The following is a 27659-nucleotide window of genomic DNA, read 5'->3' on the forward strand; positions in this document are numbered from 1 at the left end:
TTTCAGGTACAGGATCTGCCCCTGATATTTCCAGGTTGCTAGAAATGTTGTCAAAGGAAGATCAGGCCTCTAAAATGTCAGAACATCCTGTTACACCTGTGTGACACACAGATTACCATTCTTAAGAGCCCTCCATCTTTCCCATTTTCCATTTATTTTGCCCCATCTTCACACACTATAACTAGACGGCCAGGTACTACTGCTGTGACACTCATATGAGCAGGGAGACAGACATCCAGTGCTTCAGAAATACTATTTTCAATGGGAATTAGATGCCATCAGCCATCACACCTCAGAGGATCTCGGTCTGAAAGACCCTTCCCCTTGCAGAGCAGGACACTCAAAAGGGGGAAGGGGTCAGACACAGAAATGCTTACAAGCCCATCTCCTTGACACAGACTCTCTCTTTTCTAATTTGTCAGCCCTGTCACGTTATTTTTCATTTACTTCTTCTGTCATAGGACTATAGGATTTTAGGATAATGGAGGGAGGAAGGGACCTCTGGTGGTCTCTAGTTCGACCTCCTGCTCTAAGCAGAATGAACCATGAGATCAGACCAGGTTGCTCAGGGTTTTATCCAGTCAGACCTTGGAAACCCCCAAGGATGGAGACCATGCAGCTGTCCTGAGGCCATGTTTGCCTCTGTGGGAACAGCATTTCCCTGCCTAACAGGTCCACCTCACAAAGCCCCATCTCTCTCCCAGCTATGCTCCTAGCATATCCCAGGAGCTCATGCCAATGGGGACTGCAAGTCCTTATCTCCTTCAGGGGATAACTTAGGAGGTGACTATGCTGAGAGGAGAACTCACAGACAGAGAAATCATTCTGACCTTCCCTGTTGATAGTAGGATTTTAATCAGGGCCTGACTTAAATCATTAATTTACAGCCCTCGGGTTGTTTAAAGAGCTGTGATAATGGGCTGAGAAGAAATTACCATCCATTTTCTCTTGGCAGGACTGTAAAGGCATGACATGGGACTCATCAAACTGGTGAAAGAACAGGGTTTATCTTCAGAATGAAAGACAGCAAATCTACCCAGAAGAAACAATGACAGAAGATTCTTTCACATATACAAATGCAAAGAGGTCAATTTAGATTTAGGTTTTTTTAACATGTCTTTATTGCTTAAGGACATTTTGCGAGATAGCCATAACATAAACCTCACATCCAGCATTACTTGGCAACACATTTCCCAGCTGGAAAGAAAATAAATTGGATTTTTTTCTTTGTGCTAATGCCACATTTTTTGCATGCTATTTTGGAAACTAATCAAGAGGTGGCTGTTCAGCATGCCTCTTCATTCTTGATGGCTTTTTAGTGCAAAATAGCCAGCAGCAACTTTCTGAAGTCCCCAGAGGTATCAGATCGGACAGCTTCAGCTAACGACTTCTTGTACATTTGCTGGAACTTCTCCTTTATTGCTGGCAGGTCACTCTGAGGAGACACCAAGAGCCTCGTTAGAAGAGTGGGACGTGCTTTGAGCAATATGCCCTGCCCTACCAGGACCCTTGGGGTCTGATCCAAGGTCTACCACACCTGGTGGGAGGAGGAGAGGAGAAAGCAGGAGGTCTAGAACTCTTGGAGGACTTTTAGCTTAACATTCGGATTTGAGGTAAGCCCATGCCAGATGGTGTGGTGAGGAGACATGAGCTGCAGAGAGGGGTACGGGCCTGTGTGGAGAGCTGTGCCAGGGCGGCTGAGGCTTCTCTGCCCACTGCTTGGTACTGGACAAACTTGCACAGATCACTGCAAGCTCCTGAGACCACTCCGTGGTGGCAAGCAGGGAAAGAGGCACTTCCAGGAGTATGGCTAAAAGAGACTTTAGTTCTACCCACAGAAGTAGTTTTCTAGTTACTATGGGGGAAGAATTAAACGCCTTGTCTGGAGCTTTCCTGTGAAAAGGCACCCGTGGCACGGTTCTGATCTATATCACTGAGAGGGTTTAAATGTTATCATGATTGGACTGTGTCTTGACAGAGAAATTGCCCTGGAGCTTCATTTCTCACACTGCCAGTCATTGAGAAATATACTCTCCTCGTCCCTGTGACTGATTCCTCCTCTTTGTCAAGACTGAAACAGCCCTGGGGTTACAGCCTACACAGCTTACAAGGAAGGAAAACTTAAAGACTGTGTTTAAGATCTCAAATGTCTTGTGCAGTTTTCTGCTTTTTAAAATGACAATTATCTCCTTTGGCTCCTCATTTTTCTTCCCTCCTCCCCATCTGTTTTTCCCAGCTGGAACCAGAGACAATTAGCAACATATGTTTATAAGAAATTCTCAATTTGAGAACTGCTGCTTTATCATTGCTTAACTAGGAATTTACTTTTACACATCCCGCTGGGGCCAGACCTCCCCATGGGTTAGTTTTAAGCAGGTACAGTTGACTCCACTTGAGATTGCCTGCATGCTTTCTGGTTTAGTTCTTTTGAAAGCAGAAATACACGCAGTATCAAAATTAGAGTTGCCTGTGTACAAAAGCAGAGTGTGGCCACTGACGTCATTGTGCTGAAATGGGTTGACTGAGCACATGACCTACCAGGACTCACTCCATACCCTCTACATTTGTATTTCTCCCAGAGCTCATGCGAGGTACTACAGGTCACAGGGTACCCTACCTCAGCCCTGGTCACAAGGATGCGAATCAAGGTCTCTTCATCAGTCCCAGCTCCTTTCATTGACTTGTGCAGAAGCGTAGCAAAGTAACCTGGGCAGTCTTTGGCACAGCTGACTAGAGAAAACAGTAAGAGGCTTCATTATATTTGTATATTTACACTTCGTGATACATCTTCAATGAGAAGGAAATAAATAAGGAAGAAACAGAGGAAACTCTCCAGGGTTTACACTCAGACATACGAGCTGGCAGGGCTTTCATTCTGTCCTGGTGCCCTATCAGTATGAAAGGAGAAGTCTTGGGAGTCTGAACAGGGACGTACATTTCTCCACAGGTAAAGCATTTTACACAGTGATCAGCACTGAATGCTCTGCCATTCCACAGAGAAACTGAAATGAATGAGAAAAACCATTTACCCCTCTGGAGTTCCTCTTGCCCATCTATTCTTGGGGTAGCTGCTCACTCCCCAGCTCACAGGGGCAAGATCTGGGAGAGCCCAGATCCAGATCGACAACAGCAATACCAGTAAGACAAGCAGAGCCAGGGCATGGGCTCAAATACCCGACACAGACATCTCCAAAGCTAAATTGCTGGGGAGGACCCTGTACATTTTTGTGGTGACTGGCTATCACACTTCTGATGGTACCCAGGCATCTGCTGGAAGTTATCAACAGCCATGGCCTCAGGGGCAGCTTGGAGGTGACCACCCTGTGTTAGAGGGCAAATAGTTTAGCTGTGTGGAGAGAAACTGTGTCTAGCAAGTTTTATTTCTAAAACCAAAGTGTCCAAATCACTACTGAAAACTGGCTCTTCTTTTCCTGGCAGATATGTCTGCTCAGTTTAGGGCTATTTCGATGTCTGTCACCAGGCTGTATACAACACCCCCCCAAAGCAAATGTCAGATGATGGCAAGAATTAGAAAACAAAGCTCTTGCCACTTTATTTTTTTTTTTTACCAAGAGTGAGATAAGCCTTCTCCAGATCTCCAGATGTCTCACTTTTAATGGATTCTTCTATGTCCTTCCCACACACCTACGAGGACAACAAAAAGGAGCCATCAGAACCTGTCTGTACATGTCATCCCAATGCCATAAAACCAGCATGAGATCTAGGATCCAATGGCAAAAGGCCAATTTGGATCCTTTAGAACCTTTCCAAGGGAGTAATTCAAGGGCAAATGAAGTTCTCCTCTGGTGTAAGTGCTCACAGATCCACCGGCACCAAGAGAAGAAGGTCCATGCAGCCAGGTAAGGCACAAAGCTTAAGAGATGGACAACCTAAATCAAGTAGTCTCACATATCTGAAGGCTTCTAGGACAAAGAAGCTGCAGCTTCTTCTTGAATGACCCCTAGTCAGGAAAAACTGTTCGAGTTTCCTTTAACCCCTCTATCAAAGGCTCTGGATGGCTCCCATACAAATGATAAGTTTTGGAGCTTTACCAGCTCTATGAAGTTTTGTTACTTATTGTCTTTGGCTTTGCAAGGAAAGTTTACAAGCACTGAAGTTGTTCCCAAGCTTTTGTATCATTCTGTAGGGAAGGGGGAAAACAGACTGCCACTTCAAAAGAGAGTTTATCCTGACTTTTGTGAACTTCGTGAACCTCAAAGCCTTCTACTTAGCTCTGTTTTGGCCATCAGGATGGCCCTGCATGGTTCAAGGCTCTAGTGGACTTTTAGGTCAGAGCTAGGAGAATACAAGGCGGGAAGGGCACCTTCTGAGGATTTGGGTTTACGTTCTGCCAGCCCTCAACCTGTTTTAGATCTGGCCCTATTTATCTTTCCAAATGCAGTGCAGGACTGATGTTCGCATGGCCCTAATCTTGGCCCACTTCTACTTCAAATATAGCCAGGCAGGATGTGGTGGATCAGCTTGGGCAACCTGATCTTCTTGGATTAGGAACCAAAAAGCCAAGGTAGCTTGGCTGTCAAAGCATTTAATGGAACCCCCAGGGTTTGGGCCACTCTGAGGGAGAGAGTATCAGTTAGTGACTGGTTTTGTTCTCTTGCCAGCAACAACCCAAAACTTGGATTAAGCTGCAAACATGCTTCCAACTACGGGTTCCTTATTGTGCTGACATTGAAATATGGTCTTGACTGGAGTTTTTTTCATCTTCAGTGCCTAGGGTTACAGCTGAACTCAAAGTCATCCTAGGGAAGCTCAGGACTATGAGGCTAGAGGGGAGGACTTTCTCCTGAGAACAAATGTCTGTGCTGAGCTTCCACCTCGCTGCCAGGAGAAGGACCTTGGATCTCCCATTCCTTTGACTTTTGCAGGTCATTTCCAGGTGAGATGTCTCAGTGGAAGTTAATTCCAGGTCCAGGCATAAGTAAAATATGCCTGGTGGGTGACACAGGGAGAAGTACCAGACAGCTGGGATCCTGCTACCTACTTTACCTTATGCTTGAAGACAGAGGTAATTACAGCAAAATACCTGCACAGGCTGCGAGCCCAGCGTGGGCAGAGAAGAGGCTGGAGATGTTCCTCTGCCCAGCCAATGAGTGTGTGAAGCAGGGGCATCAGGATTAGAGACCTTGTTGGCCTCTGCTTTGGAGAAGCAGAGGGAAAGCCCACAAAAGCAAAACACTGCTTCAGGGCAGTTTGTGAACCTGTCCCTTTGCCGGTCCTCTTGCAGGGGCGAGGACACCCACTGTTGTGCAGCTGTGGGAAGGAAACTACATCGTGACATTGATTTGGCTTGATGTTGTGTGGGTTATGAAGGGGAATAGGTTCTTCACTGGCAGAAGGTACAGCTTTTATCCCCTATGTGTCTTTCTATAAGATCAGGATCCAGTCATATAGAAATGTTTTTCCAGCTTTTATCCCCTATGCGTCTTTCCATAAGATCAGGGTTCAGCCACATAGAAACGTTTTTCCAAGATTCCTAAAGCATTCAGTAGCTTTAAAATGGCAAATAAGGGATTGCCTGCCCCGCATGTTGTTGTAGGGTCTGCAAACAACATGTTGGGCCCTACACAATGCACATTGCAAAAGAGAGTAACTCACCTTTTCATAGGCTTGAAAAGTAGCTCTCAGCTGACTATAGCTCCTTTTTGCTAAGACCACATTGAAAGCCAGCTCCTCCGTTCCCCAGCGGCCTTCTCCTGCCTTAAAGATTGCGTGTTATTTTTTTGAAGTGCTTGTTTCTTCACAATAGAGACAAAAAGTCAGCCGGAGCCCTTGATCCACCAGTCTCCAGCCTGTGCCCCCTCGCTCATCTCCTTACACTGGCATTGCCCCGTACTTGGTGTGTTCAGTCACCTGAGGCAGCCCTTGCTGGGCAACACCGGGCAAATGGGGATTTTTCCACAATTGCACTTACTTTATACAAATCTGTGGCATCTTGCTCAGCGAGCTCTGTATTGACCTGTTGGGTCTCATCTCGGGTTGCCTGCAGGAAAGGACATGACAGTAAAAAAAACCCAGACCAAGTGCTGGCGACGTTTCCTAGAGGAAGGGAAGATTGTCAGCCCGTGGCCCTCAGAAACATTTTGGTTATGGTTTTGCTGCCATCTGCTGACAACTCCTAGTACGGGACACGGTGGGACCTGCGAGAGCTTTGAATGGTCTGTTCATGTTTACCACAGCCCCTAGTTTTGCTGACCAGAGGTGAAGCCTGTGTCATAAATAGTTTGGGTCGGATGGGACCTTCAAAGCTCATCTAGTCCAACCCCTGCCATGAGCAGGGACATCTTCACCCAGATCAGGTTGCTCAGTCCAGCCCGGCTGTGGCAGTTGCGCATCCCCCTCCCAGAACCGGGGCCTTCAATGGGGCAGTTGACGGCTCTTTGTGAGACCTGGAGTTGGTTGACAGGGTGATAGCAGAGGAGGGGCCCAGAGAAGCCGAGAAGCTTCTGGAATGCCCACAGCCCAGATCTGATCAGACTATAAAACGGGGTTCCCACCGAAGATTCCCTTCGTGTGTTCTTCTCGGAGCAGCGGGTCTGCTGAGCCCTCCGGAGCCCTCCCCTTAGACGGAGACACGGTCTAAGGAAACTTCCCGGGATTGGGAGCGCCTCACCTGCTCGTTTGGGTGAGCGATAAATTACTGAATATATCCTTGAATAGGCCCTTGCTGAAACAGGCGAGTGTAAAGTCCTTGCCGAAATAGGTGAGTGTAAAGTCCTTGCTGAAACAGGCGAGTGTAAAGTCCTTGCTGCAACAGGCGAGTGTTTATCTCTTGTGGGCAAAATCAGGCAGAGGGCTCTGGTTTTGTTTCTTGTGAGTACGTGCATGCATGCCGTGGATCCTCATTATTCTTATTTTACTGCACCCCAATAATCTCCTCAACTTGATATCCCAACCCGTATCTTATGTTATCAGAGTGCTAACTAATTGTATAAACTCTGTTTCTAGTTGGTTTATTGGCTGTACTTTTCCAGCCAGAATAAAGTTTGTTTTAGACCATGTTGTCCACCTAAACTGATTTTGGGGTGCCTCTGTGACACTGGTCTTGAATGTCTCCAGGGATGGGTCATCTACTACCTCTCTGGGCAACCCGTGTCAGTGTTTCAGCACCCTCATTGTAAAAAATTTCTTCCTCATGTCTGGATCTCCCCTCTTTTACTTTAAAACCATCACCCCTTGTTCTGCCATAACAGGTCCTGCTAAAAATTCTGTCCCCATCTTTCTGTAGGTCCCTTTTAAGCACTGAAAGGCCGCAATAAGGTCTCCCCAGAGCCTTCTCTTCTCCAGGCTGAACAACCCCAACTCTCTCAGCCTGTCCTCATAAAGGAGTACGGTAGAGTTTACCTCCCAGTTTTATTTGCTCTGTGCTGGGACCCTTATGAGATGATAACTCTGATGTCTCTGGAGCAGGATGGGACTATCGGGGCTGGGCAGCTACAGGGCATTAGACCATACCCTGGGGATGCTCCCCTGCAGCAGGGTGGCCTGCTGGTCCCCCGTGTCCCCAGCCTTCGTGACATCCCATGGGGGCTTCTGCTCCCTCCCCCAGCCAGCATGTGTCTGGAGCAGAAAACAAAATCAGAGGAAAACCTGATATGCGTTTGTAGTTAGCCTTGCTTTGAGGAGGGCTGGACCAGAGGAGTTCCAGAGGTCCCTTTCCACCAGGCTTTTTTTTTGTTTCTGCTTTCTGCCATTTTTTGTGGGTATTTTTCCACTGATGGTAAGTGGCAGAGTGAATAATACCAGCTAATAATTATTAGGATTACCCAAGGTATGCAGGATACAGAAAAGGAAATATCTCTATCAGGTAGATGCATAAGAACAAAGTCCCCAGCCTTACCTCTAATACAGTGACTAATATCTTCTGTAGGGAGCCACTTGTGTCACTTTTAACATCAGACTCTAGATCCCTATCAAAGACTGTGGAGAAAAAAAATATTTGTGAGGGTTTACCCAGTGATAACAACTTTAAATGAAGATGTTTGAAAGACAATACTACTTACGCTGTTTGTATGCGGCCTTTATGTTTACAATTTCCTAGGCAAACGAATCAAGTAAATAAATAAGTAGGCAAATAAATAAATAAACAAGGGAAATATTTACAAATAAATAAAAATAGATTGATTTAATAAATAAACAAGCAAATAAACCCTTAGTAAGTCAGTACCATGCCTGTGTAGCTTGAGGCATAGCAGGCGTGGAGGCAGGAGAGGCCAAATTCCCATTCGCCCCTCATGCTGGGATTCACTGCAGAGACACAACTCCAACCCAGCCCGGTTCAGGACAGCATTCCGAGGGATGCCTGATTCGTGCAGGTGTCCGTCTGGTTTCACCTGCGTTTAGGTATAAGCTAAAGGGCTTTTTGAAGAGGACCACGTTCCTGTACCTGGTGGGAACCACCTCCACCCTGTCAGAGCCACCTTTAACAGGCACCTCGGGATTTTTCCACCATCGGTGTTGCCTCTGTGCCATCCATGGCAGATATGAGTCAGCCCAAGGAAGGAATTTGAATTGTATTGCTCTTAACTCCTGCAAGAGTTTCAGCCCTGGTATGGCCACCTTACAGCTCCAACTACTGACAACATTTCAGCAGTGGAAGCCGCAAGGTCATGCCTGCTGTCCCAACCTTATTGTTTCGTGTGCAGAGAATCTCGATCAGCAGCGACTCATCTGTCCCAGCGCCCTTCATGGCCTTCCGAAGCTCTCGGGCCTCGTACTCGCAGGGCAGGTCCAGCAGAGCCAGCACAGCCTTTTCGAAATTTCCGCTCAGGTCTCCCTTTAGGACCTCTTCCATATCCTGCAGGGACAGTTGGAAGGGTTAGTGCAAAAGCTGAGGTGGGATAAGAGGGTTTCTTAATTTGTTTCGAGGAATTTCATGATTTCAAAGCTGCTTCTGCACCAAAAAGGGACAAAAACATAAAAAAGCCTTTAAATACATGGACCTTTTTTTTTTTCCAAATAAATTCCCTAAAAATATTTGTTTCAGATTGAATGAAATGATTGTCCTATCCTCAAATACCAGCCGATATCAGTCCAGTTTTGACTCTTTCTTGTTTAACTGAATGCAAAGAGAGAGTTTACTCTGAAACACAACACAGAAACTTCCTGCTTTGGAAGAGCTGCAACGGAAGGGATCAAACTTACCAAACTTCTCTTCCAGCTTTGGTTAAAATCGACTTACTGGAAAAAGTAACAAAATTCTACAAAGTGATTTGGTGCCAAGCAATCAGCATGTTTTCCACCCAGACCAACCAACCAACCAACCAATCCCCAAAACCAAAATTAAAAAATCAACCTTCTGTGATATGATCTACTAATACAAAATTTAGTATGACCGTGGAGAAGGACTCGCTAGTGTAAGCACACTCAGGATGCCAACAGATGATTTATTTGAAGCCCTATCTGCAGTTAACATTTCCTGTAGTACAGGAAGTACTTGACAAGTTCAGAACAATGGACGACAAGCCCAGCTCTAAATCTATTGTTCTTAAATACCATCCTAAACAATCACAAATCAACGCTCAGTCTATTAAAGCCAGAGCCTGACACCAGGGTGCACCATGAACTTTGCTTCCTGGAGCAGCAGGAGAGCAAAACGGTACAATGCAGCAGGATTCAGCTGTCTACCCAAATAATATACTGGAAGCTTTCTTTTTCTTACATGCAAAATCCTTAAAGCAGTCTACATTTCTTCCTCCAGAAATCAAGTGCCCAAGGAGACTTCTTAGTTTTGCAACATGTATTCTACTTCATCACTGGAAGAAATCAGTACTACGTCTATTGAACTCAATAAAAATATAATGATGTAAGATCATATAGTTCCTGTAAATTTGCCTCTGGTCTGAGAGGAGTTCTGAGTCAAAATTTCCCTTTTACATTAATTCCTTTTTCCGAATGTGCCAAAGATGAACACAAACTGAAATATTTTTTCAGTTATTAAAATGATTAAATGCTCTGATCTGGCTAAGGCTGACTTCAAGAAGACTCTGAGGCCTAAAATTAGAAATACGATTGGTATTTTAGGAGATAAAATAAATTGCTGAATCAGAAACTAACTGGTGTCTTCCTTAAATCCAAGGTGCCCTTGACATTTTCAAAAGCAGAGGCCTGTAGGCTGTATTTCTAGCAGGCATGCAGTTTGAAACAGAGAGGCCATTTATTTTGAAATACCTTGTTATACAGAGCCTTGTACTTCTGTTTTATTTGTTGTCTCTGCTCTGATGTTCGACTTGACAAGACTTCAATAATTTTCTTTTCATCAGTTCCTGAAAAAGAAGTTGTGCATAGGAGTTACTTAACCAGAAATCTAATGCAGAGGAAAGAAAACATGGTCTCTAAAGAGAAAAAAAAGTGCTAAACATATGTCGCCACTGGTGCCAACTTTAGTGTTGGTAGCATCTAAGATTCTTTTGAGGATATATTTAACTGTAATCAGCTACAGTGTTCAGATCATAAAATAAAAGTTCACCATCTCATACTGCCCATATTTTATCAGGAAAATTGAGTCTTCTGTTGGAGGTCTGACACTGCCCCTAAAATCAGGGTTATGCCAGTGCCCATAGACTGACATACAAGTTTCGGGTGGAAATGCTCATTTGCGTAGTCCTGAGGGATCAACCACCAGATCCACTTCATGAAGCGTGTGAACACTTGTGTCAGCACAACAGAACGAAAGGTGTCGGGGGAGAGGCCGGGGCGAGTGAGGATGTGTTTAAATCAGCTTCATTAACCCACAGCCCAAATGTACAGCCTGTACAAAACGGGCTGTGCTTTGCACCAAACGGAGCCAGGAAGAGGAGCAGGAACCAACCTCCATGGTCTGAGTCTCTGCTAATGCTGTTTTGCTTGGCAAAAGTGAGTGAAGCGGGAGCACGAGGTGCCCCGGTGATGGGCACCACTGCAGCTGCATCTCCTGGGGGAATTAAACACCCAGCACCCCTCCAGAACACCTTCAGGCAGCTTTGAGCTGTACCTTATGCAATGGTTGGAAGCAGCTTACTAAAGGCAATGACCTTGTTCTTATACTTCTCTTGCCTTCAGCCATATAAACAGATGTTTGCACTGAACAAAGCTGCTGGAAGGCATTTGTTATGTTTGTGGCTAAGGAGACAGGACTGCAGTGATGTTACTTGGATGCCCAAAAGACACAATGGAGCAGCTATTGCATTAACAGACGTGTCCTGGTGCACTTCCAGCTGAGGGCCAGCAGCTTGCCTCAGGCATTATTTCTTCGAGAGAAGTACTGAAATGGAGAATGTCTATTAGGAGAGACCTATGACCTGCATGTGATGGGCACTGCCAAAATGCCCCTAGCATATTAAAGGGTTTAGATGGCAGATCAAAGGCATCAAGCTGTATGGAAGGTCTGCTGATGCACGCACGTCATCCTGCTGGACACTGCTCCATGCTCTCCTTGTGGTCTTCTACTTGTTGCGTCCACCTACTAGGCCTTGTGCCGTGCCTACCACAGACTCTCAGGAGCAGGGACCAACAAGTGTTTCCAAGGAGCTACCAGTACCAAGGATAAAACCACAAATGATATTGGCATTCAGCAGCAGCTGATGTGTTTTTATCCCTGCATATCACCACCAGGTACATACAGGACAAGTTTAGGGCATCTTGTTGAGTTCTTCCTGCTTAGAACCAAAACAGAAGGCCTGGTCCAATTTTAGAAGAAAAAGTACTCCTATCTGACAGCGTGGGGTTATACTCTCAGTAGGAGAGCCCTCTGAGGAACTGTCTTGAGGGGGCTCAGTTAATAGGACAAGAGCAGTTCCTAAAATTCAGCACTTAACTAGCTGATTCTGAATGTCATTGCTATACCAGGAAGAAATGCTTAAATGCATGTTTACTGTGCAAATGCCTGGAGTGAATTAATAACTTATTGCTCTCGTGCTGTCTGGCTGTTCTTTCTCTGATAGACATTGGGACCTCCATGGACGTGAGGATCCTGTGAAGACTCTGCATTCCTCACTCACATCAGTGAACAAGTCAGCCAGCTTACTTTAAAACTATCTTAGAAGATGGTGGGAGCAAGTATTTTTGGTTAAAAATCAATGATGCAGATCGAGGAGCATCATATATACCTTTCAGCTATGGAGCTGCAGTGGGCTCTAATCATAGAGTCATAGAATAGTTTAGGTTGGAAGGGACCTTCAAAGCTCATCTAGTCCAACCCCCTGCAATGAGCAGGGACATCTTCAACCAGATCAGGTTGCTCAGAGCCCCATCCAGGCTGGCCTTGAATGTCTCCAGGGATGGAGCATCTACCACCTCTCTGGGCAACCTGGGCCAGTGTTTCACCACCCTCATTGTCAAAAATTTCTTCCTTATGTCTTGCCTGTATCTCTCCTCTATTAGTTTAAAACCATCACCTCTTGTCCTATCGCAATAGGCCCTGCTAAAAAGTCTGTCCCCATCTTTCTTATAGGTCCCTTTTGAGTACTGAAAGGCCACCATAAGGTCTCTCCTGAGGCTTCTCTTCTTCAGGCTGAACAACCCCAGCTCTCTCAGCCTGATGAGCATATGGAGGTGGTGATGGTTTTGAATAGTCCTTGAAGGCCTGGGAAAGGACGTTTAACTACGACCATAGTCTGACCAGACTAGCTGGATGCCATGACTGTCATATCAGCCTTGACAGCTTCATGTTCCTATTGCAGGAAGCAAATACCATGTTTATACCAATCCTCTGGAGCCAAGCAATTATCAGACCGGATCTTAGCAGTCTTTGACGAACAAACTGGCTTCCCCTCCCATTTATCTCAATCGTATAAAACTTCATGGGTGTGCATGTTCTTTGAGTCAGTAAGTGACAGAAAGCATAAAGATTACCTGAAACTGGTCGAAACAGTTGTTTTGCCCTAGGTTTATGTATATCCTCTTAATAATCTTGAATTGCCCTTTGTATAAAAAACACGAGCTTTCTTACCTGCTCCTTTGCAGGCACTATGTATTTTCTTGGCATCTCGGTCTGCATCAAAACCTTGATGATGGCGTTTACTGGTTGACTAGGAGAACAGAGACACAACAGACACATGGGAAACAATTTCACATGGTTCTTTCTGAATGGCAGTAGTTTGGGCCAGGTTCTTGCCATCTCAACTGTGAAGTTCACCGTGGGCTTTACCAAAATACTACTTCTCTCACTAGGGCTCCTACAATGGATCCACAAATAGCTGTCACCACGTGACACAGGGTGCTGATCCTATATAGCTTTATTCTGCCAGTTCAGGCTTATTCAAATAAATTAAAGGTAATAACTTTATACTAGGCATCTTCATGCCAGATCAAATATTATTTCTTTTTACCACTTTTAAAATAGGCCAATATAAATGCCTTATCAGATGCGTACAGGACCATGCCCCATCTCTGCAGTACATTTGTAAGTACTAGGAGATTACAATCACAATCCCCTGAAAAAAAGTTGTCCCGCAAACCCTTCTTTCATGCATTCATGCAAACACGATAATTGGAGATACGTAACACAATAAAGCTGGTGGGCTTCTTCTTTTGTTTGTTTGTTTTTGGCAAAATAGTACATGTGGTTACTTTGAGCTAAATCTATGAGGGATAATAACTCAAAGTCCACAGCTGCAGCAGCAGTTTACAGCCTGATGTATCAACATAAACACAAAACCATGCCTGTTCCCAGTAATCTGACAAGCTGTGAATCACAAAAGCTGAAAGGCTGGTACACCCTCTGTTCTGCTGTTTCTTAGACAAGGGCAGAAGTATCTGAGAACAGCACGTCAGCAGCGTTTTCAGCCCCTGTAATATAATGAACTAGAGCTTTTAAATGCCTCAGCTCTAAAATAAGACTGGAAAACAGGTCCTAGGCTCTTAATCAATTAGAACTACATGCACACCACCTACTCAGCGGGTCTAAGTGGGCATTGCAAGCTCTGGCATTTCCATTCAAATAGCAACGTGTCCATCAGGCTACTTGCCCTGCAGAGCTGCCAAGCACTGGCTCCCCAGTGCTGTTAATTAGGGGTTATGACACCCCAGGGCACAGCACTCTGCTGTTAAGCCCTTCTGAATATGCCACCATCCTGCTGAACAGCAGAAGAGGTTAAATGGCTGATTAGCCTTCTTGTCTTCGGGGACAGCACAGGGCAGAGACGATTCCTGAAAGACATCAGGCGCAAGATCCTTCTGCTCATGGGATAAAGAGAATTTAGCCACAGGGCTCTGGGCCATGCTCTGCCATGTACCCATCTGGCCAGAGAACGACCCGTTTTATTTACGAGTATAGATAAAGCCTGGAAGTCTGTTTGTCTGTATTCTTCAAAAATTTTGTGCTGTGATCTACTAGCTCTGGTGGAAGAGCTACAGCTCTGGATAAAGCAGCTCTCTGTCAAAAAACAAAGGGTCTTTCCTCAAGGATAAAACTCAAATCCTGTCCCTACACTGCTTTACTAATGTACCTTTGTGATAGACTAAAGACCATTTAGGTACCTGGCTCTTCTAATGCAGTTAGCAACTAGGATACAACGTACTGCTAATGGTAGCTGCTGCAGTACAGCCATCTCACTGAAATGGAAAGTTATTTTTACAATAGCAATTAGTGAGGTACAATAATAATGCAATAACTTCTCCCAGTCTCTACAGCACAAGGTAACACTTTCATTACCACACCATTATCACAAACGTTGCTTGTAAACATGTATCCCACTGTACGCTCTGACACACAGACACGTGCTTCTCTAAACCTTCCAAATAAGGTGGAAATAGATGCATATAAGTAACTAATCTCTAGTAACTCTAAGCAACTCTCTCTAGTGGAATACTTTATTTAATGATCTTCACGTTTCTCAAGAATTTTGTCAATAAAGAAAGGAGAAAGCACAAAGTTAGAAAACAGATGCACTGATCACCGTCTTTATCCGAAATGAATTGCATTAATACTTTTCTATTACGTCAGGGTATACATGCTTCTCTGTTGATGGAATCATATACAAAAGATATCTTTTTGCAAAACATGCTTGAAAATTAAGCAGCTCTATTTTCTTTCTTATTTTCTGATGGATATGCTACACCCTCATTTTCATTCCTGTGAGAATTCACCTTTGTTCTCTGTAACACCAGAACAACCAACCAGCCAGACTCGATAATGAGCTTGTGGGAACAGAATAATGGGATTCTCCGGTAAAATGCAGGTCTATTCTAGATATACAGCCCCAGGATGCCAATGCTGCCGGCACAATGGGCTGCTTTGCTGGAGAATCGTACAGGCATGGTGTTGACGCAAGGACTGTGGTCTGGACGCTCCTCAGCACATGGTGGATTTACTGAGCACCGTGGTGTAGCATCCAGGAGGATGCTCTGCTGCCCCTTCAATCGCGTGTGTCCGCAGACAGCGGTGTGTGGCGCCAGCATTGTTTCCCCTCTCCTAATACCACGTTTAACATGGAAAGTGTTTTCAAGACTTCAGCCACTAATTTAACATATGACTGCTCAGATTGCCAGTTACCACTATGTTGGGTAACGTGCTTATAATTATTTCTAGCACTCGTAGCAATTCTAACGGACACTGCAAGCTGGAGGAGACCATCCCACCCTTACACTGCGCTGTGTGGGAAGCAGCTGTTTGTAGGAACAGGATACATACAATATCTGAGTTAAGTAAATGATGGTGACATTAAGCTATCACTATTTTCCCTTTTCAGATGATGTTCATGCCACTCACACGGTTGATCCTGCTGTCTGTGTTAGGCAGTCAGTACTGAAATTATTCTAGAGCCGTTCGCAAAGCATTTTGTTATGATGGTAAGGACCAGGGAAGCAGCTGAAAAATCAGCAAAAACCCAGACAGTTCTGGAGCATAAAATACAAAGAAAAGTGCTAGCAGATCAAATGCATAGATTTGACTACTTCATACTATCCAAATGCTATTCTGATTTATAGTCCTTCAAATTCATTTCAGCAATATGAGTTAAGAACTGTTGCTCCAGTTTCGTTCCTTCTGACCTGGGACAGAAGATGCACTGGTGAGAAGTGGGAGGAAAAAGGCTTTGTCTGGCATTCCCTCCCACTTTTCAGTCATTCAGCCTGGACAGAAACACCTACGCAAATCCAAAGGTTTGTATGTTGCTCTGCCTTACCCACCAGCCGTGCTGGGCTGTGGGTTTTGCCCTTGTGCCGATGCTGTTGCCTCTGGAGCTTCTGCTGCCCCAACCCTGTCACAGATGCACCTGGTCCTGGTAATGTCACCACAGGACTTTGGGAGAGTGGTTTGCTCTCTTATGCCTTGATGGCTGGTCAGTTATGCTCAGGTTTTAGCCCAGGAGTGTCAAACTCATTTTCATTGGGAGCCACATCAGCCTCGCGGTTGCCTTCAAAGGGCCCAATGTAATTTTAGGACTGCATAAATATAACTACTCCTACTTTTATACAGTCCTAAAATTACACTGGGCCCTTTGAAGGCAACTGTGAGGCTGACATGACCTCCGATGAAAATGAGTTTGACAGCCCTGCTTTAGCCGGTCCCTAACTCCTGGGTGCAACTTGTCATTGTAGCTGTTGTGTTTGTGGGTAGCACAGTTGCAGCCGGTAGGAAAATGGTAGCACCAGTGACAGAAATAACACTGTGGGTTTATGGTGATTCATAAAGACATAAAGAAGCGTATTTCTTTTCAAAGGAAAAACATGTGGAAAGGAAGGACTGTTTCTTATGTTGTTCAGGATATGTTTGTTTTAAAGCCTCAGAAGAATCTATTGAGTCAGCTCTGCTAAAGCCTCCGTCTTTAAATAAATCACGGTAAGACATTAAATGACGTGCCTGAGAGATATCATTCTTGTAGTATCATGTATAATACTACCATCAGCTTTATAGATAGGAAATCTGATACTCTGCGTAGGTGACTGTCAAGGCCAACTCCTGAGTCATCAGGAAAATCCTGGTTAAAATTGACCACCTCCTGATCCCAGCCTTGATCTTGCCCACTGATGCAACCTTCCCACGCAGGAGAGGGAGAGCTGATTCAGAACTGTGCTGCTTCCTACCCTGTGGATTTTGACAGGTGGCTTTTCCTGCAAGGGGTGAACGGCAAAAGAAATAGATGTTTAAGACTATTTGTAACATTTGTAATATGGGCAGAGTCACTTGAATATAGTTATTGTTTTAGAGTTAGGATCTTAGATTAGATTTGAGTAGTTAATGACTTACAAGTGTTATAGCAATTTTGGTGATAGCATGATGTGGAGTCTGAAATTTCAGACGGAGAGACTGTATACAAACTTTGCAGCTGGACATAGGATGCAAGGGAACTTGCTCCCATAAATTGGTCCAGCTCCATCTACTCTGTTACTTCATTTTCTTCTACATTTCTTTCCAATACTTCTATATTACTTAGTGTAACCAGAATTCTGGTGGTAAGAAACCCTCTTTTCACTTCCAGCCTAGCTGTATTCATGGCCTGTGTCCACTTGTTTTTTTTTTTTTTCTGCCAAGAGTGTTCCTTAGGTCAAACAGTTTTTGCCTCACTCAAACATATTTGAAGTAACAATTATTTTCCTTTGCAGCTTTGGCTAGAATTGCCACATATTTATTTTTATTAAACTGGATAGATTATAACTAATCTAAAACTAACACTTCTACCTTGTTGTAAAGCACACCAAGTAGTTTTTCCTACTGTAAATTACATTTTACTTTAAGAGGATGTAAGACGAGTTTATAGTTGAAGATGGTCTGCAATGCTTAGAGAAGGATTTGGAGATGGTATTTTTTATCTTTCAGCATGTGGAGACCTTATGGTGCACGAATAAACAGTTTAACAAAAAGGTCAGCAAAACCAAGAAAGGGGCTGGTTTGACGGGGGGTGGAGCAGAAAGGGGGAAATTATAGCTCTGGTGGATTCAAGGCATCAGTAGTCAGAATCGGTTGGATGTTGCAACACATTGGATATACTTCTGAAGACAAAATTGAATATCTTCCTTGAGCTAAAGACAATTAAGCTTGCAGTAGATACAAAGTGCTCATCTGTCAGTAGACAAGAACAGAACAACTGCTACCATGAGCATGCCAGGCAGCTTCCTGTATTGCAAAAGAGATACCCTACCTGAAAATACCTGATAATACAGCTGAGCAATCACTATTTTTTCATTTCTATCATCTCAAGCAGATGCCACAACCATTCTGGGGAACAGAGGTTTGTGAAGGAGCACCATCAAAACAGAAAGGGCGGCTGCTGCTGACAGTGCAGCTCTGACACAGATCGATCCTGACAATGCACACAAGTAAATGCAGATGCAGACCCTTATAAGTAAATTATTAGGAAGAGCCAGCAGGAATGCAGCCGCTGACCAGAGCAGTGAAAATGCAGGTCTAATAGCTACGGGCAGAGCTCTAAAATTGATGCAGGGATGTTGAGTGCTTACTCCAGTCTTCATTTTTGCCAGATCCATTTTATGTGCTTTATTTAGTGGATGTCTAATTCCAGGCTTCTCTTTGGATTGCTGTTTTCATTTTTCTTTGGCTCGACAGAAATACAAATTAAATCTCAAAATGGCAGCACGTAGACAGGGCAGACTGACCCAGCCACGCTTCTTACAGCAGTGACTACTGCAAATAAGTGGGGTCTGGAATGAAATTTAGGGCAGCGTTCAGTTGTCTAAGTGTAGGTATCTGGTGCTGTTAGAGATGCCCCAGGGTAAGCTGCCCGCTGTCTGTCAGAAATGAGTGCTCTCCTGTGGGACCTGCATCTGTCAGCCTGGTGCAGATATCTCACATACCTGAGGGCATCACCAATGGTTACTGGATGTGGGCAACAGAATCATGCCACAGCTATTTCACCACCTCTCTTATTTTTCAGATATATTTAATTATGTTTACAAAAATGCATTGGAGAAAAGCAAGGTTTTAGAAAGAATTACACAAGCCAGTTCCATGCGCAACAATCTGAGCTTTCCTTTCTAGTGAGCAGGTGGGCACCAGAAACCCCTCTGCCTGGTTTCCTACAGATTGACATCTCCTGTCTGGCTGATTTTGGTGCCTCTGCTGCCTACCGCAGCTGAAGCAATTCCTCTGATGGGCACAGGAGTAATGGCCCCTCACTCTGTGGATCCTCTGGTGTCTTCTAAGGGTTGAGCTCATGCCTCAGTCTTTTGTTCAGGGGATTTCTAATACAATCTCTCTCTTCTCAAGATTTTCAAGAAACATGACAGGCACCTAATAATTTTAAGACTAACACCCTGCTGGTCAATTAATCTAAAAATTGTCCAGTGGGTTCAAATATTTTTAGCTATGTTAACAGCTATATACATACTGTACTGTCATTCATCCTGTCTCTTCAGGATTCCAAGCCCCAAACAATCCATAATGTCCCAAAGGTGAGCACAGGAATGCCAGAAAAAACAACAGACAAGCCGAAACAATTGAAAAACAATTATAGACCAGAAACTGTGGAAGCTGTGGAGATTTCTCAGTTCTCACTGTGCACAGTCACTGAATTGCCAGTTCAAAGACCCTCAGGGAGCCTCGTCTTCAGCTGATGAACCAGTTTTCCTCCAGCTCAGCACCGCCAGAGCTGTCAGGACTGGTTGGGGCAGAGCTGGTCCTGCTGTAGGCAATGGATAAGTGAGCTGACATCTTGACATGCCTTTCAATTCTACAATTTTCTGTATTCTTCTCTTGTGTGGAGAGGAGGAAAATTTATTTTCTGTCTATCAAGAAATGTCCTAAACCATCTAGTCACCTTGTTAGCTTAATAAACAACAGGACTGGGATGTTGATCTCATTAGTTAAATTGTATCTAATACACTACAATCACAGAAGACAGCTTTTGGCAAATGAGCACCTACATGATTAATATTTTATCAACACACATATACTGAAGATTAATTATTTATCTTGGCAGAAGCCTTTAATGAGCTATCATGCAACTGGAATCCAAGGTTAACTAGACTGACAGTACTGGGTAGGAAAAAAAAAATAGGCACTTTGTCTTAGACCTTGTGGTTTTAGTCTTCTAGTCACACGTTGTCACGATAACATCCTGTTAGCAGAACAAACCCTGAACTCCCGCCCGAAGGGACTGTCTTAGTGACAAACAGCTCAAATCTCGTCACTCATTTCAAAGCATTTCCTTGTATTAAGAATAAAATACAAGAATAAACATGGGAGTAGGCTGCTGGATTTTGATTCTGATCTGCTTCCAAAGACGGACTGAAAACATGATACTACGTTTGTACTTCATCAATAGTCTGATTTACCAAAACAGACACTTCCAGTCATAAAACCTTCTTCAACCTATTGTAATGCTACCTAAGGTCCTTTTCAACTGGGTCAATTTTTGGAACATAGCAGAAGGTATGAGCAGAACAAGAATAGTCACAGCCTCCTACTGCTATATAAGGTATGTTGTTCTTATATAATAAAAAGGTGACTTGCTCAAAAAGCTCCAGACCATCAATCAGAAACAGCAGAAAAACAGATAAAGCCCATTCCATTTCAGTGTACAGGTGCCTCCATGAGAAAAAACTTCCAAATATTAGAGCTCTTTAATATAGTGGAGAAGCAAAATAAACAAAGAGCAATTACTGGTAGGCAAGGTCAGGTCTCACCTAACTGGGAAAGGCTGTTCATGTGAGAGGATATCTCACCATTAGTAGATAGTGGGTTCACTATCTCATATTGTCATTGCATGAAAGAAAGATGTTCTTCAAGTGCTTCTTCAGCAAAATTCAAATAATTGGTCTCAATTCTTCAGGTAGGAATTTATGAGAAATGTAAAGGCTTTCAGCACACAGGTCAGAGTAGATGGGCGCTAACATTTAAAAACAAATAGAAGTGAACAGCTGTGGCATGTTGGCCGTGGGGCAGTATCAGCAAGCACCATGGTTTGTGCTCAGGTAATAAAAAGGTGTGGTTGATAAACTCCTTGTTGACGTATGTGAATTGGCAAGCACTACCTTAAGGACTACGCGTGTCCTTTTGACTGTGAGGTTTATTCCTCTGCTGCTCTGTAAAACCTACCTGTCACCTTTGTTTGTTTGAGCAATTTTCTCATTCAGCCACAATACGCAACTGGAAAATTGCCGTCTGCCTCCGTGACTGCTCTGAGAATGGTATCGGTGGCTCCGAATGCCACCCGCCACCTGCCAGCCAGGCTGTCACTGCCCCAAATCCTTGCAGCTGTTTTGGGTCTAACAGCTGTACGACAGCAACATGGACCATCAGGCCAGCTTGTCGCTAACAGGTTGTTGCTATCAAGAACAAAACAATTTCTCTGTAAAGTCTATATTGGATAATACAATATATGTAAGGTATGTAGGTTAGATTGTATTACTCAACAGCCTTTGCAATGACTCGGTGACTCTTTCCAAACTGAGAGGTGCAAATTACCTTATTTTTCACATCTGAGACTAAAATTACAGTGACAAGATCCTAATAGAATTAATTGCATTTATTTTTCCTATTATAAACAGGTGGCAACAATGAAGCTAATTGCTCTGCCAGTTACTTAAACTGCAAAATTAAAACCACCTCTCTCCTGCAACGTCCTGTTTCTAAGTAGCTGTTAATATACCATCTCATAATAGCTTATGGTGACTTTTTATCCACTTAATTTATTCATGCTGATCACCAGGATAGAGAAGCCCACAATTAAAAGAAAAGCATATGTTTGGAGGGTGCTCTCATGGATGAATTTTACACTGTCGAGTTCTAATGTGTCCAAACCTGCTTGTGGCTGGTGGAACTCAATACAGATTACTCTTAAAATCAGAGGTAGCTGCCAGGGTAACATGCAGTGGGAATGCCCAAGTTGCAAACCTGCAGCTTTTATTTGTAGAGGGCTCAATTCTTCCGCTTAAATACAGACGCCTTTGAGCTGTGTCGGAGCACCCAGCCCCTGTGTGGGGCTGGCAGAGGTGACGTGGGGCTGACGGGGACCTGACTCCCCCAGTGTGGCAGCTGAAGCTGAGGCAGGGCAGGACGCTAGAAACCTCCGGATATGTCACGCTTGCCTTTAGGCACAAGTCGTGCCTCACATCACTTCCCTTTATCTTGAAAATGGAAGCCACAAAAAATAGCAAACAAATGGCTTTATTCACCTAGGGCAAATCTAGAATTCCCTGCCTGGAATAATTAATTCTCTGTTATGTGGGGGGCGGATTTGTCTACTTTTATTTTATTAACCATAATGGCTGGTTGGAAAACACTTTGGGCCATTACGGACAATGAGAACTAAAATGATTGAAAACCAGCATATTCCATCTCTTTTTCAGCTGAGATACGAAATCTTCAACTTGCATACTGATACACAGATAAGCATTCTTACATTTTATTAAAAAATTTACACTCATTACCTCAACTAAGACTTGTGATGTGTTCTGGTAAGTTAATGTTGATGGAGCTGAAGTTAATTCTTGTATATGCCAGCATGGAAACTAGGTATACCTATGCAGGGTTGAAATAGACACAATCTTCGGGAACATCACACCGATTCTTATATTCTAAATCTGAATTATTTAAGAGAAGGACTAGAGGAATGTAGCACCCCATCAGGGAAGCCCCCAAATTACGTTGCTCTCCTTGGTCCCTAATGCTTCATTGCTTTTAAAACATTCCTCTGGAAGATGCATTATCTAAACACTATCTGTATATTCACAGACACATACAAGGGCTGTTACTATACACACATCGCGTGTTTAGTGTCTGACAAACCACCCATGTCCACCGAAATTGGAGGTTTCTGTGTCCAACTCCCTTCAAGTGGAGGAGGTTCTCAAGATACTCCCAGGTCAGCCGAGTCACCCAGAGCAGCAGTAACCAGCCCACTGCTTCCATCACTGGTCATAGTCAACAATAAAGGCAGAGCAATTTTTCTGGGCAGCAACAACAAAACCCAATGCATTATACTAAAAATGTTGTATACAAAGAAGAGCATTAGGGTTCAGATATTTTGAATTTTTTAATGTTTTTGGAAAACTGAATTGTTTGACCTATTTACATTACATACAACATAAATGTAATGACCCTTTGATGCTTCAGATTTTTAATTTATTTCTTTATTTTAATTTTTGCCACAAATGCAGTATAAATTTTTCATGAGTAGATGCTTGTTAACACCTACTGCAGCTGCACTCACAGGACAGCCTCAGACCTAATAGGAACATCAAATGTCCTGGATAAAAGGAGACCATGAAAATGAAAAGAATCTGCCACAGCTCTTTCCCAGTGTCGGGTGGCTGAACAAGAAGATATTCCTGTCTTCAGCTGCCTGTGGGCTTGTGGCCAGGGGTTGAACAAGAATGATCTGTCACTGAATATTGGTCTGTCAGGGGAAGCAACAAATAGCAAATTGTTGATCTTTGTGATGAGATAATAAAATCATGCTGTGGTAAGTAACGCTTGTACTAAGGAAACATTTCTACAAGCATAGAAATGTGTACAGGCAACACAGAGGCCCTTGTGATGCTTGTGAGCTTATCCCCAAGAGGAGCCCCAGGCAGATATGTTCTCTAGATTATAATTACTTTTTTACCTTCAAGTTCTCAAACCATTTGGCCCACGACAACCTGCCACCCCCTTCTTACATTATTGAGTCCTCCCTGGCAGAAGGTTTGGGTTGCTTTACAATGAGAAGATGAAACTCAAGGGCATCCTAGAGAATCTCAAAAAGTGATTTAAATTAAAAACAAAGAACTCACCCATCCCCCAAATTAAGTCAAGTCACAAACATCACACAGAATAATGCATAAAGAGTCTTCTTGGATTCTTGAGAGACAGAAGGTTAAAAAAAACAATTACGCAATTTCACAGAAGACAAAAATCCATAAAACTTTTAAAATCATCATATCATAAAAACCATTGCTGTGATTCCCAAAGCACTTTGCTTGCAGCAGAGCAGCTATGCAGATTTTCAGGTGGATCGATTCAACTCATGGTAATTTTGAAGACAGCAGAAATACAAACAAGGTTGATGCAAGACTGCAAACAGAGAAAATAATTAGAGACTTCCAGTCTCTAAGGATGTGCAGTCAAAAACTTTCTTTGATTGTGGAAAAAGTGACTGGATCAAGTTCAGAGAGCAAAAAGCATGTGGAAATATGCAGATTTGGAGCAGTAATGTTGCATGAGATGCAGCTCTTAATTGAGAGTTTAGTTTTTAAGAGAAAGGTACACTTTAGAGCTGGTTGGAAAATTTTCATTCAAAGCATTGTTTTCAGTAAAATTTGTTACTTTTGTTCAAATCAACATGTTCAGGATGGTATTAGTTTTGATGAAAGCATTTTAAAATGAGACATTTAATATAGCTGAAAAGTTCCATTTTAACATCCACGTAATGAAACTTTTCTTTGAAAAATGTCTAGCTTTCAGTGAAAACTTGATTTAATAATGGTATTTTAAAAAAAGTTTTAAAACCTAAGTCCATTTAACCAAATAAAATACATCATTTGATGCAGATGATTAATTTGATATTTCTCCCAGTGGAATTTGGGCTACTCAAAAAAATTTCACTTCTGAAATTTCAAAGCAGACAAAATTTTGGAAAGATGCCGAACTCGACAGAATGAAACAACCCAGTTTTACCCAGCTTTCCAGTGCCAGTCTTGCCCATGAAAGAGGAGTTGCCTTTGTGCACTGCAGTGCCTCCCAAAGCCACCATAAACCACAGCAGCAGGTGCTGCAATACCACAGTGCCCCTCTCATCCTTCATAAAAAAAGTGCTTACTAGCTCATCTGCTGGCAAACTGGTAGTCCCTATGGTTGGTTTCCGTATATCGTCTGCGAGTTTGTAAGACTTGCTCTGAAGGTTTAAAAACACAATGCATAAGACACAGAACCTGTGGTTGCAAAACGTGAGGTTAGGAGAAAGAACAAACTGCAGCGGAAAAGCTCTGTAAAGAACTTAGTATCTTCAGGCTGTTCCAGAAGTGGTTGTCTGATACAGATGTGGGCATTTCTCCAAGATTACCTGTAATTTCCTAGAGACAAAGAACGATGCAACTCCCAAATGAGTCATGGGATGAATCATGGGGTTCTCTTCCAACATGGGCTCATACCTCTTCCCACTAAAGCCTACAACACAACTCCAGGCTACCTTGTCCAGCATGGAACTCAGGCAACTGCTAAACCTGCCTGAGATGCAGTGCTGTGATCTCTCTTGCCATAGATAGACCTCAGCTGTCTAAAGTAATTGAATATGTTTGCTCTACACTGCTTTCAGTGCAGTGTCCAGTGAAAGGCTCTCCAGTGTCAGGACCCTCAGGAGATGCCTGCCAACAACCCTTACACTGTGTGCTTATAGAATCATAGAATTGTTGAAGCTGGAAAACATCTTTTAAGGTCAAGCCCAACTGTTAACCTAACACTGCCAGGTCCACCACTAAACTATGTCTCTAAGCACCACATCTACACATCTTTTAAACACCTTCAGGGATGGTGACTCCACCGTTTCCCTGTGCAGCCTGTTCCAATGCCTGACAACCCTTTCAGGGAAGAAATTTTCCCAATATACAATCTGAACATCCCCTGAGGCAACTTGAGGCCGTTTCCTCTCATCGCTTGTTACTTAGGGAAAAGAGACCAAGCCCCACCACACTACAACCTACTTTCAGGTAGTTGCAGACAGTGACAAGGTCTCCCCTCAGCCTCCTTTTCTCCAGGCTGAACAGCCCCAGTTCCCCCAGCTGCCCCTCATCAGATTTCTCTCAGTTAAAACTCATACAGTAATTTGATGTAGTAAATACTGACACCTGGATTTTAATCCAGTCCTTCTGTGAGCACCAAACATTGAGATTACTTCCGTCCCTACTATTCAATGACAAACTTAGACAAATTTTGAAAGTGTTGGCCTTTGGGACAGGAAGGTTTTCATACATCTTTACAGAGTTATTTTAGTGTTCAGAATGTTCCAATGCAAATTTGCTAACTAACTCAAATTGGTTTTCCCATTACATACTATGGATAATTTCTTTTCCTCAACATTAAAGTGCTGCCCTTTTTAACTAAGCCACAGTGAGTGTTAAAACACGCAGAACCTGTGTATTATACTAATAGTTTCATTATTAATGTACTGCAATTAAGCAATGTTACCAGCTACATACGAGTTTCCCACCCACGCTTAAAGCAGATTTTGAGCTTAAATCTTTGTTTGCAGCTATATTGATGCCATTTAAAGTGAAAAAGGACAAAACTAAAACCGGAAATTGTTGCATTCTTGACAATCCAAATTAAATAACTACTCACATGTGAACTGCCCATTTTTGCTTAGTCTGAGCGTGGAGGATGCAACTGTTCTGCTCTTCAATAAAACAAGCATTCAGATGGAATCGTCAACTTTTACTAGAGCAGCTAAATCCTACCCAACTCTTGGTTAATCAATAACTTCTGACATTATTTAAATTCTAGTCATTTCAAGGTGGGGCGTATTTATCATTACACAGCGGCTTTATTATCCCTAGTATCTACTATCACATCCTGTTAGTTCATGAAGCGGGCTGGTTTCTCCAAGGAAAATCAGGATTTCACAATACAAGCCTTGAGATGATACATACTCATTTAATTGTTATTACAATGATTTAAAACGTACAGCTATGGTATTGCCCAACACTTTACAAACATTTTAGAAAGAAGGATGCCTCCTCTGAAGAGTTTATATCGGATCTTATGGGATTTAGTGGTATTTAGTATGTCATTGAGGACCCTCAGCTCCTACAAAATATTTTGAATAGAATCTCGCTGCTTTTATTGAGTTTACGTGGCAAGGTTTTGGTAGCGGTGGGTATGCAGGGGTGGCCTCTTGTGAGAAGAGACCAGGGATTACCCCCACGCTGAACAGAGCCAGTGCAAATTGCCTCCAAAATGGACACGAAGAGGAAGGAGCAGCAGAGACAAAGTGTTATGGACTGACCACACCCTGCATTCCTTGTCCCCCTGCATCACTTGGGGGAAGAACTAGAAAAGTTTGGAATGAAGGAGTGAAGTTTTGCCTGGGAAGAAGGGTGTGAAGAACTCACCATCCTACTCTATTTTTAATTAGAAATGAAGTAAATTAATTTCTGTAAGTCAAGCCTGTTTTGCCTGTGACAGTAACAGGTGAACAATCTCCCTGTCTTTATCTCAACCCATGAGCTTTTTAATCTTATTTTCTCCCTCTGTCCTTTTGAGGAGGAGGAGTGAAAGAGCAGCTGGGTGGGCACCTGACAGCCATCCCAGGTGCTGCTTTAGACCTAAGGTAGGACACCGAGAGGAAAATAAGAGAAGAAATCAAGTACAATTGAATTTATGGCAGTTCATGGAGGGTGTGGGGGTAAAGCTACGCAATTGTCTAAACAGTAAGCAAAAGGAAATCACTGTTACTGAAAGTGTGCTAATAATTCTAGGTTTTAAATGGTTTGACAGACAGTACTTTCGTGCAAAGACCTTGCTGCCATTCAAACACACTTAAAAATAACTGATCACCTTTGGTTATGGTGTTTGAACTCATGTAATGCAAAAATCAAATGTGAGCATGAAGAATTTTATCCAGAATTCAATGCTTTGAGGAAAAATCCTGTCTCAAAAGGCATCTTCAAAGCCTTTACTGAGCTGGGAACTACCCGCCTCTTTCATAATATTTTTGGGAATAAAGCCATCCCAACTGACATTAAAGGAAATACTAAAGTTGGAGAGAAAGCAATTGTAAGGTTTCTCT

General features: G+C 43.2%; 1 protein-coding gene across 1 annotated transcript in view; it reads right to left on the bottom strand.

Annotated features, from left to right (window-relative positions):
* Positions 1-1315: 1315 nt before the first annotated feature.
* ANXA13 (annexin A13) overlaps positions 1316-27659 on the bottom strand; it is a 33106-nt gene continuing 6762 nt past the window's right edge. Inside the window, exons 2-12 of the mRNA XM_065627954.1 lie at positions 13112-13172; positions 12947-13025; positions 10189-10283; positions 8645-8815; positions 8022-8055; positions 7859-7938; positions 5933-6001; positions 5617-5718; positions 3570-3645; positions 2618-2730; positions 1316-1435 (exon numbers count right to left, since the gene is read on the bottom strand). Of these exons, the coding sequence (XP_065484026.1) occupies positions 1316-1435; positions 2618-2730; positions 3570-3645; positions 5617-5718; positions 5933-6001; positions 7859-7938; positions 8022-8055; positions 8645-8815; positions 10189-10283; positions 12947-13025; positions 13112-13172 (1000 nt within the window). The remainder of the gene's footprint in view (positions 1436-2617; positions 2731-3569; positions 3646-5616; positions 5719-5932; positions 6002-7858; positions 7939-8021; positions 8056-8644; positions 8816-10188; positions 10284-12946; positions 13026-13111; positions 13173-27659) is intronic.

This window comes from Caloenas nicobarica, chromosome 2, assembly GCF_036013445.1.
Source record: "Caloenas nicobarica isolate bCalNic1 chromosome 2, bCalNic1.hap1, whole genome shotgun sequence".
Classification (NCBI taxonomy): domain Eukaryota; kingdom Metazoa; phylum Chordata; class Aves; order Columbiformes; family Columbidae; genus Caloenas; species Caloenas nicobarica.